The sequence below is a fragment of the Apium graveolens genome, chromosome 10 (genome assembly GCF_009905375.1).
Source record: "Apium graveolens cultivar Ventura chromosome 10, ASM990537v1, whole genome shotgun sequence".
In the NCBI taxonomy this organism is placed as follows: Eukaryota; Viridiplantae; Streptophyta; class Magnoliopsida; order Apiales; family Apiaceae; genus Apium; species Apium graveolens.
Genome location: NC_133656.1, coordinates 90,102,597 through 90,115,887, shown reverse-complemented (window position 1 = coordinate 90,115,887; position 13,291 = coordinate 90,102,597). Strand labels below are relative to the sequence as shown.

General features: G+C 31.4%; 1 protein-coding gene across 1 annotated transcript; it reads right to left on the bottom strand.

The window, feature by feature from the left end:
* Positions 1-11,234: 11,234 nt before the first annotated feature.
* Positions 11,235-12,674, bottom strand: LOC141690738 (uncharacterized). Its single transcript, XM_074495513.1, has 2 exons — positions 12,283-12,674; positions 11,235-12,027 (listed from the first exon to the last, which is right to left on the bottom strand). Exons 1-2 carry the CDS (start codon positions 12,672-12,674, stop codon positions 11,235-11,237), a joined length of 1,185 nt encoding a protein of 394 aa, XP_074351614.1.
* Between the last annotated feature and the right edge of the window lie 617 nt (positions 12,675-13,291).

Here is a 13,291-nt window from a genome sequence, read left to right as displayed (position 1 = left end):
TTATTCCAAAAATCAAACATTTATAACTCATAAGAGTACACGATTTCATTCATAGCTAATTACTTACGACCATAGCTTAACAATCAACTTAATTTCCTTCCCCTTTTATCCTTAATTCGAACCAAAACCAAAATCAAACAAACAAATCCAAATATTTTCACATATAAACACTCAATCATTCTATCAATTACCAAAAATCAAATCTTGACCTTTATTTCCCATGGCCTATTCGGCCTTAACACTTATCACAATCAAGAATCAAACACGGAAAACCCTTATTTGACATGCATCAAGTATATCATCCCGAACTAGTTTAATTTCATTTTTACAACTCATTTAAACTCATAATTAAAACGTAATCATGGATGATCACTCAATTTAACACTTAATTCAACTTAATCAAGTAGAAACATTCGAAATTTCCAAGAATCACAACATGCATGCATCGATTTGGACTTCTAACCATAACTTATTCTCATTACTCTACCAATTATAAAAACAATTATCAATAAGTCATTCACATCAACAAAATAAACATGATCTTCCAAAAATATTAAGGGCCATTCGGCCTCTTCAAAGAATTCCCACATGCAAACTCAATTTCAAACCCTTGCATCTTAATCACACTAATCTTTTAATCATTATGCTAGATTAACATTCATATCCATCAAAAATCAACTTATTAACTATTTGAACTACAAAACCATTCGGCCCTTTATCAAAATACCACATGCAAACACAAATATTCGATTTAAAGATACTAGAGCTCAGTTTTTAACATCATTGCTCACCACCGGTTCACCGGAGTTCATCACCGGTGGCGGTGGCATTACGGCGGTGCCCCCATTCGGGGGTTTCCAACCTTCAACCACCAATTTCTCAAGTAATTACACACATGCAAGCACACATCTTCACTTTAAATCATTCAAGAACCAAAACCCTTTTATTTTCATGAAAACCGAATTCAAAACCACCAAATTCCAACTTTGGTTTTTCTCAAAAACTTGAAGATAGTGATATGCATGTATATTTATATAGGTAGATAACAGAAAATCTCACACAATCATGGTTCTATAACCAAAAAGGATGAAGAACAAGTGAGAGATTGAAGAGAGAGTGTACCGAGAGAGAGAGAGAGAGAGTGTACCGAGTGAGAGAGAGAGAGAGAAGTCCCGAGAGGGAGAAGTCCCGAGAGGGAGAAGAAAATGAAAGAAAAGAAAGAGAAGAGAGAAGCTCGGGGTAAAAATAAAGAAAAGAGGAGGTGGGTGAGGTTATATACTACCAAGGGAGGGGTAGTATGGTAATTAGGTTATCTCATTTCTGATTCACTTTTTATTTTTAAAAGAACATGAATTTGACCTGCAAGTATCTCTCTCGGAAAAGATAAATTTGATATGAATGATAATTTTAAAACGTAAAACTCAAAATTAGCTTTCCAACCATTACTCATAATAAGATTTTGAGCGTATGATTGATTTTATATGATTTTTACAAGTTTGTGCTGATAATAACATTTTATCACATAAAAATTAATTTAAAATGCAACGATCACCAAATAAATCCGTTCATCATTTTTAGAAAGTCTACAGGATTATTTTGAAGATATCAAAACAAATCTCATACCTTTATCTTACTCATATAATTTTATAAAAATGTGCGAAGGTTAAATAAACCTTTATTTAAATCAAATAATTCCCATAAATCCATAAAATATCAACAGACCACATAATCATGCATACAGAAAAACAAGCACACATACGAACACATCACAACTCATGTCTGATCAAAGAAATTGTCCTTATTTAATATTATTCCTTTTTACGCGTACCGGGTCACGTTCAACCTGACGGCCCGACGCTCAGGTTTCAATTACGCTTCTCAATATCTTTATCGATCGACACGTCATTAGGACGTAACACTCTACTCAAGCATTTCATTACACATAATATCACATTATTCACATTTTAAATACCTTAATCTCTTTTTAGGACGGGTTCCGTTCTACTTGACGGCCCGACAACACAGCTTAACTCTTAAGCTGACTCTTTAAATTGGAACGCTTCTATTTACGCTCCTAGATTCTAATATACCGTGAAGACAAATAAATCATCACTTAATCACATATTTTATAATCACATCATATAAATCATATTTTATTGACTTAATCACGTCGCAAACTTCTCAGTCGGCACAATCATATGATTAAATTTGATAGGTCTGACATGAGATCCATGCCTTGTGTTTAATCAGGTGATTGTAAGGGTAGAAGGAATTCATTGTACGGTAACTAGTCACTGAAAGGTTCTTGGTATTCTAAGCAGTGAATTCATATTATCCGGATAGTCGCGATATGTTGAGAAGCATCACTCACGATGTAGAATAAATATAATTAATCAGTTAATTATATTTATTGAATTTTAAAATTCATAGAAATAATTAATAGAAGGTTTATTATTATTTATTTCTACTACCGGCTTAATATTGAACCTACAGGGTCACACCATAAAAAGATTAATTTATTGATGAAGGTATTTTGAGAGAGCAAGTTATTTTCTAAAGAGTTAAGAAAAATAATAATGATTAAAATAGTTTTAATTATTATTTAAACATTTTATAAGATAAAGTGTGGGATTTATATAATAATATATATTGATATATTAATTATTTGAAAACTTAGTGAGCCCTATATAAAGAATGAGATGAGAAGGGTTTTGGGATGCACTTGTGTTTTTGTGAAAACTTAGTTGCCACCCTCTCCTTCTTCTTCATCTCTCTCTCAAAAAGAAAAGGGCACCACTTTTTATAAAGCTTCATCTTTATAAAATCTTCATCGAAGGATTATTCTTGGTGGATACTAGTAGAGTGCTTCACACTCTGAGGAGCAACTGCTAGCATCCATTGTTATAAAGCTTCGATTTTTAAGGTATGATTACGATTCCTCCGCTCCCTTGATTTTATATGTTTTTTCTATATGTGCGATACATGGTTTTACGGAATAATTGTTATATCATGCTTCCGCTCGTCCATAAATTTCTTCAGTGGCAACTTAGTAAAGTCAAACCCAAAAGTCTAAAAGTATCATACACTTCAACACACCGTCCCACGATAGATGGGAGTACTTCGCTCTGGCGAACCCACTCCTAATCGATCTAAAGGTTAACGTGTTGGACATATTGGAAGGCATCTGAACAACTTAATATAAACATTAGGGCTTTGTTAGTATTAAAACGATCATGATCCCATCATAAAGAGATTCCCAATTTTTTCTTGAATAAAATACTTCAAATCAATACTCGTCAATGGTTTGATTTACAGGTAGTGGAGGAGTCACATCGGTCTCGCGTAAAACCCACAACCTTACAAGTTCAATGAACCCGTTTTTGACAAAATCGCCCCATGTCAGAAATAAATAAGATTCATATTTTATTTCGTGTTTCATAAACACGAGAATCTCATAATCGTTTGTAAATTTTAATAAAATCTTGAGTCGTTACATATTTTATCTTGTTTAGCAGGCATGTCATGGGTGACGTATCTAATACATACATTCATGCATGATTAATCTAATTAAAGCATGCATCATTAACTATTCTATACATATATTCATACATCAATATGTAAAGTGAGGTATGTAAATGTGCTTGGTTATGGCCTTTATCCTATGTGATCCTTTCAAGCTAATGAAAGGATCAAGGTCAATCTATGGTAAATAATATAAATACAATTACAAGTCTTCATTCTTCTTGTCTCGATTGTTGCTTCTCCTCTTGGATCATGCCTTCTTGAAGTACATTACATTAAAATAACATATACTAATGTACTTATATAACAAAACTTGAGTTACATTCGAGGTTAAATAGTTACAAGAATAATGAAAACGATATGCAAGTCGTATTTATAAAACCTAAACCATAAACTTTAATCTAAAGGTCTTAAGGCCATAACCAGCACCATGCTCAAGTAAACAAATAAAGAACTTGAAAAAATATAGCGGGGTCCGGGACGGAATCCCCGGGCGGGGGTTCGGGGGCGGCAGCCCCGGGCTGGGGTTCGGGGGCGGCAGCCCCGGGCGGGGGTTCGGGGGCGGCAGCCCCGGGCGTGGGTTCGGGGGTAAAAAGAATTTTTTTTTCCGGAAGACCAGTCGTGTACAAAAATCTCAATTTCAGAACTACAAATCATATCTGAACCAGTCTATGCCTCTACTGTATCATAAGCAATTCCAGAAGCATGTATCATATACATACCGTTCATTCCCCGTTTAATAGATCATGTCAATACACTATCTGGCCAACAATTTATATCACTATCTATAAAGCGGATATCCTGCCTAACATACAAATCGCTCACTAATCAGTCATGGCAAAATATAACGTGCTAGTATCATCATATGCATATACATCATGTGAATATACAGAAAACTCTATATAACAGTTAGATCATTAATCAACATAACAACATGCATATTAAATCTCACACATAAACGGTATCCATATATATACATGGCAGATCTGAATCATGCTTAATATATTGAAAAAATGTCAAAACATGTAACCAAATCATCCCATTATACACATAGCTCGAATACCATTGTTAGGGATTCAAGCAATAAAACACAACAAAAAAACAAAATTTTTGAATCCCAGCCGCAGGATCTATGTATAATGACTGGATAATTATGGAGAATGGATGTTTACCTTAATAAAGCTTTCCTTCTGATTGTAATGGACGTTCTGATCTTGATGAACCAACACAACATCCCTCTTTACGAAGATCTACTCTCCAAGGTATCCACTCGAACGTCCGATCGTCCAACGATCACCGGAGCCGGTATTAGCCGATTTGGTTTCCTCTTTCTCTCTCTCTCTCTCTAGCCTCTTTAAGATGTAGAGTAGCTAGGTTTTTTTCTCAAAAAACGTGATGTAACTTCTAACCCTAAAAATATACATCTTAATGTATATAAGGGAGAGAGGATTAGGGCTTAACCCTAATCTTAATGGGCTTCTAAAAGGACCCATTCTAATTTTGGGTTTACAATAATATTAAATTCGAATTCTAATATATATACAATTAATCAAGTCTCACTTAATTAATTTAATAATTAAATTTGAATTAATAATAAAAAAATATTTAAATTCATAATTTAAATAACACTCCTTTTTATATGTTCTTTGTGTGTGACCTTTTAGGTTATTATTACGTTGGCAATAATTTTATTTTCTAATAATAAAATCATAAACAATGAGTGGCATCTAGCAATACATCATTGCTCCCCAAGTAATAATAATAATTGGTGATTCAATTAAACCTTTCGTGAATAATGTACAATGTAATATAATCCATTTAGCCTTATATTATAATGATTTCAGGTTTAAGGACCAATACATGATTATCACTGTGAGATTAACTTATGACACTTTAAACATGTAGTATCTCACAACGGGTCAATCTAGCACCATGTATTTAATACATGTGCCTGTGTATTGACTTTAGTATCACCATACCTATGATCAATGAGATGTGATCATCAGTCAATAATCACACTAGTCTCAGTGTATTTATTATCGTCCATTAACAATAATACTTGACTAGGGACCTTTAGGATTATCAATACTATTCTCATAATCTCATTTCTAAGTCACTTACTTAGAGATATAGATTTACATATCATATTCCAAGTACATTTATTAAAATAAACATTTTATCACAGAAAATAAAGATATGATAATTTACTAAAGAATAATCCATAGAATCATAATTAATAATCTAAAGATCTCATAACATAAACATCATAGTGTTGTCTCTAGGGCACACACACTAACACGGGCAACAGGATAGTATGTATCAAAATAGTCAATGTCTTCCCTTTTCCCAAAGCCCTTAGCAACTAGCCTAGCCTTGTACTTATCGATTGAGCCAATGGGCTTTTGCTTCCTCTTGAAGATCTATTTACACCCAATAATAGAACACCCGGGAGGGAGATCAACTAACTCTCATGTTTAAGCTTTATCTAACATACTACTCCAGGGGCGTCAGATCTATATTTCATGGGATCAGATTTAAGGAATTCTTTTACCCTTCCGCGGATATTTTCCGCGAAATCCGTGGAAAGGAAAAATGCCCTTCCGTTCGCGGAAGGGTAAAAAAAATTCCTAAGATCTGAGCACTTGAAATAATGATCAAAGGGTTCTGGAGCAGTATGTTAGATATGGGTTATATAACACATGATTGTTAGGGATTAGCATCATATATATAGGTAAATGATCAGATAGAAACTAAAATTAAAATAGAAATTAGAAACTAATCTAAGCCATTAAATCAATTTAATCTAATGAACCCCCTAAAAGCACCACACTCAACTAATATGTATCCTCCCACATACAATCTAAGCTTTTTCCCTCCATTTTTATTTTGATTTTTCTCATCAAATGTTAAGTTTTTTTTAAATCCGACTTCACTGTATTTTTCTCCATCTCTCATCGATTTGCAAACTATATGTGTTATATTTTGAAATAATTTAAAAAAATATTTGGTTTCTAGTTTCTATTCTAAAATTGGTTTATATTATAGTAGCCCCCTATATATATATATATATAGGGGGCTACTCCAATAGAAACCAATTTAGAATAGAAACTAAAAACTAAATAATTTTTTTTTAAAATAAATTCGAAAATAACATATATGGTATGCAAATCGATCGTTGAGAGATGTAGAAAAATACAGTGAAATTGGATTTTAAAAAAAACTTACGGTTTGACGGAAAAAATCAAATTAAAAATGGAGTGGAAAAGCTGAAATTGGGTGTGATAGGGTGTAGAGTAATTGGGTGGGGTGATATAAGGGGGACCATTAAATAAGGTACATCTAATGGTTTAAATTGGTTCCTAGTTTCTATTTTAATTTTAGTTTGTATTTGATCATTTCCCTATATATATATACTTGCACATAATATTAGAACAAAAATTGAGTTGTCAATTATATTAAAAATTAAATCAATTAATTATAACATTGAACCAAACACAAAATATCAGGAATCAATCTTGAACCTCATAGTGATTCTTGAATCCCTACACGTGCCGTCATTTGCAATTGCCCCTTAGAGTTACAAATAATTTTAACATAATTACGTTATCAGTATTTTTGTAATTATAAAATTGATAATTATTTACAATATTGACATTAAATTGTACTATATACAAAGTTAAATTCAATAAATATTTATTTAGGAATATTTATTTTTTTTAAAAAAAATATTTTAAATTTTTTATTTTTGGTTGGTTTTGTTGACAGTTAAGGATGTGATTCAAACCCCCAAAATAATATATAAATTGTATCGAATATAAATTGTACCAAATAAAATATAAGACAATTCAAAATATTAATTTGCTCCTAAACTTTTTTTTTGCGGTTTTATCATCTTCTAAATTATTCGACAAAATACATTTTGCAATCACATGTTACTTCATTTTTTACTTATTCTGAAAAAAATTAAAATTACTTTTTAATTTCATTTCAATTTACATTTTATTAACTAAAACTTGCTCATCAGATTTGAAAAATAAAGTCTCTTCTATATATAATAGGATAACATGGGCATAATATTGATGAGACTTTTTATTCTCAGTGAAATGATAGATTTACCCGTATGTTTAATATACTTAAAAAAATGTTGTTAATGGGAATTGAACATAAATCTAGCCAATAACATGCACACTTCAAATTCAATACTACTATGTTAGTATGTCTTTTATGTTAGTAATCATACACTTAATAGGTATTGTCGCGTTAGAGTTCTAGAATAACATTTTTAATGATATTTTTCTTTTTATATTTGCTGATTTAATTACCTATATATTTCAAAAAAAATTAAGTTACCACCAAAATAATAATAATCGATATTTTACATATGAAATAACTATTTTACGAAAAAGATCGATGAGTTAACACATAACATGTATTTAATTAACGATGTTATACTTTTTAAAGTAGAAGTTATATTAAAATTTACGATATTACTTATAAGAAATGGTTAATAAAATATAATGACCATGTATGCAATTATAAGAAAATATAAACCAATTTTAAAATATCTAATATCATGTATACACTTATGCGGAAAATAAAATATATAATATGTATTTGTTCAATATTGATACAATATTTTTGTTAAGTACTCTTCGATTAAAATCATCAATACAAGACAGCAATTATTGGTATGTATATGATATAAGATTATATATAATGATTAATTATTCAAATAAAAATATATTATATGTTACCCATACAACATCATATATTCTTACATATAGATCACGACGATGATATATGTGGGCCTGTTTGGCTGCATAAGAATAAGCAGCTTATTAATTTATAAGCCCGTAAGTACTTATTGACGAGTGTTTGTCGACGCAACGTATAAGTTGTAAATTTTACTTATAAGCTGATAAGTTGAATGTTAGCAACGACGTACTTTTTCTCAACTTATTTTGAATTTTCATTTTTTTATAAACTTTAGTTTTAAAATATATGTTTTGAAATGTTAATCTAATTTAAAATTCACGAATTAAGATTAAAAAATTTAAAAATTATTTATTTTTATTTATTTAAGTTAAAAAAATTCTGACTTATAAGTAAATTATCCAAACACTTATACAACTTATAAGTATTTATCTACTTACCACTTATAAGTCAATTATTCATTTTAAGTCATAAGTTACTTATTTTAAGATTTTCCAAACGTGCACTACTCCCTCCGTCCTTCTTAATTCTTTACATTTCGCAGAGAGTATCCGACACATGTTTTAAGAGACTTATAAAGTATAGTTCCGTAACTTATTTTTATAATTTTCTTTTTCTGAATAAAACTTCAACCATTCAATTGTTATTTAGAAAATAATTATAAAAATAAGTTACGAAATAATACTTTATATGCACCTTAAAATGCGTGTCAGACACTTTTTCCGAAATGTAAAGAAATGGAAGGGACGGAGGGAGTATAAACAAAACTTTCAAGGAGAAATAACTTTAGAGTTAGATGCCTAGCTATTGAGACGATAGCATTCTGAAACGAACAATTAAGAAGTCAGTGAAATATGGGTGTTAACACTATCTGACACAATTTTATTAATTAGCATATACATAACTTCTTTGTCCGTACTATACAAGAGATACGTACCAAACTGCCATTTTCATACACACATAAGTTTATAATGCGTTGATTAATGACCACACAAATAATATATATTTATATATATATAATAGGTAGGATCCATTCACATGTTATTATACATCATCTCATGCACTCATAACACATTTCTATTAATTAATTATTGTTTTGGTATTTAAAATGTTATGAAACGACACTCTAATTGCATGTCAACTCTGTGACACGGTACTCTGATTATATTTTAACCCGTGTACAATTCTTATATTTCTGTCCAGAACTAAAAACATAACACGATATATCATTTTAGAGTGTCGTAAAGGGCCATTATTTTGGCCTTTAATATTTTTTTGTGCTATCTAGGTCATTTTCTCATAAAAGAACTGATATTGAGAAATCTTATATGCAGTACAAAAAGAAAGGTTTTGGAAGACATTATGAAATTTTGTAATAAATATCCAAAAGTTACATTAACACAGCAACACACGATGATATATACACAATGAATTTGCTAACTACACGTTACCACAATGAATTTAACAACATTTTATTAATATTTTTTTATCGTAGAGAACCCGCAGCCACTACCCTTCGGGTGCGCACTGGGTAAATTCCACGGGCTCAGGCAATAGCCTACAAACCACGTGAACCAAGATAAACCGCATTTAAGCAACATACTCTGGCTGAGGAACATTTTACTAAATTTTAACACGAGAACGCTGAATTTAGACCGAGAAATTATCAATTCCATATACAACAAGGTTCAATTATCTTACAAACATATATATCAATTCTACACAAATTATAATGAACATCATATCTTTAACTCAGAGATCATGTACAACCAAAATATTTTCAGTCACCTGAATCATCAATGTCTACAAAAAAATTGTAAATATGACACGACATACCATCACTCAACAGTCTAAATGATCATTGAGTATAAACTGCTTAAGTAGTATTTTCCGCACGCTTTAATTAAATTATTAGGGGCCATGCTCTTTATTTCTAACAAAATATGTGCAAGCTGAAATTTCAAAAATTACATATACTATATTCCGAACTAGAAAATGGCCCCGCACAGATTATAATACTAGTTAATATATAATACACCCGTGTACCATATGGTTATTTGAAAAATGGGTATTAGCTATTAGAGCATCTCCAACGGGATGCACCTATTAGTTATAAAATTTAGGTGCAAACAAAAAAATTGAAAATATACCTAATATGTAAAAAAGAGACCTCTCCAACGGAGACATCTATTAGAAAAAAAATTTAGATAACGAGAAACTAGCACGCTACATATATCGAATGAGAACCCATCATCTGTATCAAATCCACGTCATTTCCCTCTCTAAAATTAATGTATTCTTTAACCCTATTTATGTGTGTCAGTATACATGTATATATATTTATAATTTAATAGTTATAATATATATATATGTGTGTGTATTACTTTTTAATATTATATTTTAATTTTATTTAACCTTAAGTGTAAAATTATTTTATTATAAAATTATAAAAAAATTCATTGTTAAGTAAATTTTTTAGTTACATTTTATAACTATTTTAGTGTACATTATGTATTTATAAAAATTATTTATAAACGACTATAATAAAAAATTAGTAAATGTTTTATAATATATAGGTAATGTTTGTTACCTAGTTTTTTAGATATTTAGATTGTTACAATTATATCAAAAAAAAATTATTAGTTATATATTTTATTTTCACTTATATTAAATAAAAAAATTAAAAAATATATTTATAATAATTCATTAACAATCTCTCTCTTTTTTTTCAAAAGATAGATATAAAATATGAATAAATTGTTAAAATTTGAAAAAACAATTAATATTATTTTTCAAATATGACTAAACATTATAACTAACGCCATTAAATCAAAATATTTTACAAGTTCAATAAATTTTAAATAATACCTATTTTACAATATTTTAGCTAATAAAAATAACTACTCCCCTGATGATGCTCCTGTCCAATGAGAAGATGCTTAATCAATCCGTCAACCATATTTACAATCGTTATTTTTTTTGAAATTAACTGATTCATTTCATTCAAAACGAAACATCAAAGAAAGGGCCTCCGACAAACACGTAGGAGGAGACGTGAAAATATTATAGGAATTTGCTAAACAAGGGATTTTAGCCACCTCATGTGCTACCCTATTTGCATTTTTCCGGATAAAACTAACTAAAACCTTTGGCAAACTCGCGAGAAGCTGCCGACAACTCTCAACAATATCACTAATCTCTAAATAATTCAGACTATGGCCTTGAATAGCTTTGATCGCAAGTTGAGAATCCGATTCCACTACGACTTCATCATTGTGCCTGTGCATATCTTTGAGCCATGACAGAGTTTCACGCACGCATACCGCTTCTACTTCACTAACAGGAACCTCACCCCAAAATCTACAATTCTTCGCTCCCATAAAAGTACCTGCACTATCTCTCAGAACCATTCCAACAGCAAAGGTATTCGTGCCTGGATAAAAAGAGGCATCAACATTCACTTTAAACACTCCAGCTGCAGGTAATTTCGTTGTTCGACTTGCAGGTGTAACAGCTACATTCTCTTGGGTACTACTCTCATGTTTCTTCCTCGCTTGAGTCCATTTCGAGAGCATACGAAAGCTGCTGTCCATAGCAAAACTCGGAGTAACTACCTTTCCCTCCCATACCTTCTTGTTCCTCCAGTGCCATATACCCCATAACACCACACATATTTTAACCTTTTCTTCATTTGTTGTCGTGCTAAGTTTCTGAATCAACCACTCTGGAGCAAACTCTGTTTGAGACCAGTCATACGTTAAGCCAATATGATTCCAACAGCCAACAACAAAACTACAATCATAAAATAGATTTAACATATGTTCAATGTCAGTGGTACACATAGGACAAGTAATGGGAATCCTCACTCCTTTAGAGCTCAGTCATCTCCGAACTGAAACTGCATTTCGACAAAAACGCCATACAAAGATTTTAATCTTGGGAGGTAATTTAAGATGCCAGATATTTTTCCATCCTGTACAGTGAGGCACTATCGTACTACCAAAGTGGGAATTATACTAGAAGTGATATGCATGTTTTGCAATGTACAGACCATTTGTCGAATTCGCCCACACCACTCTATTAGTCATCATACGCTGAGGAATAGGAACTTTTAATATCTCATCTGCATCTTCTTTGAGAAAATTTCTTTGGATTAAATCTATATTCCATCTTTTCTCTCCTGGCAAAAACAAACTAGGTACCTTTCCAGTCTGTCCCACATACAACTGATTTTGCTCCACCTTAAAGTTAGCTTTGTTTCTCAACCATGGATCTTGAGTAGCGACAATATCATTTCCATTGCCCAGTACCCATCTGAAACCATTTTTGAGTTCCTCCTTTGCAGTCCATATCTGTCCTTTAGTTGCCTTTAAGACATGATCATACGGGAAATATCTCCCTTTAAACACCCTTGTCACCGGTGATTGTGAATTTTGCATAAAATTCCAAATATGCTTGCCAAGTAAAGCGATATTATACCCATGTCAATTTCGAAAACCCAAGCCACATTTACTCTTTGCATAACTAATATTGTTCCAGGCTAGCCAATTGAGGCCCTTCTGGTCCTCTCCTCTACCTGTTCGCCACCAATAGTTATTGTACAATTGTTCCAGCTCATGACATAACGTTGTAGGGAGCAAAAAACATGACATGCTGTAAGTCGGAATTGCATGGGCTACATTCCTTATCAATACTGTTTTTCCTCCTTGAGAAATTGGTTTAGCTCTCCATTCTTGAATTTTTTTAGTCGCCTTCTGTTTCAGGTAATAAAAAACTCTCTTCTTGGATCGACCTACTAAAGATAGTAGGCCAAGGTACATCGTATTCATGATCTCATTGTGCACCTCAAAAATCTGTGAGATTTCCCTTCGTTTATCTTCAACAACATTCAAACTAAAATACACACCAGATTTTTGAAAATTGACAGATTGGCCAGATAGTTTTTCATAATCAACAAGGAGTTTTTTGATATTTCGTGCTTCCTGACTAGTAGCTCAAAAAAATAAAAAACTGTCATCGGCAAATAGCAAGTGTGAAATCGTTGGAGTTGCTGGAT

Coding starts and splice junctions, on each gene's coding strand:
- LOC141690738 (XM_074495513.1), bottom strand. CDS start 12,674: ATGCAAAATTCACAATCACCGGTGACAAGGGTGTTTAAAGGGAGATAT. Junction 12,028..12,282: donor GCGAATTCGACAAATGGTCT/GTACATTGCAAA, acceptor TTATGATTGTAG/TTTTGTTGTTGGCTGTTGGA.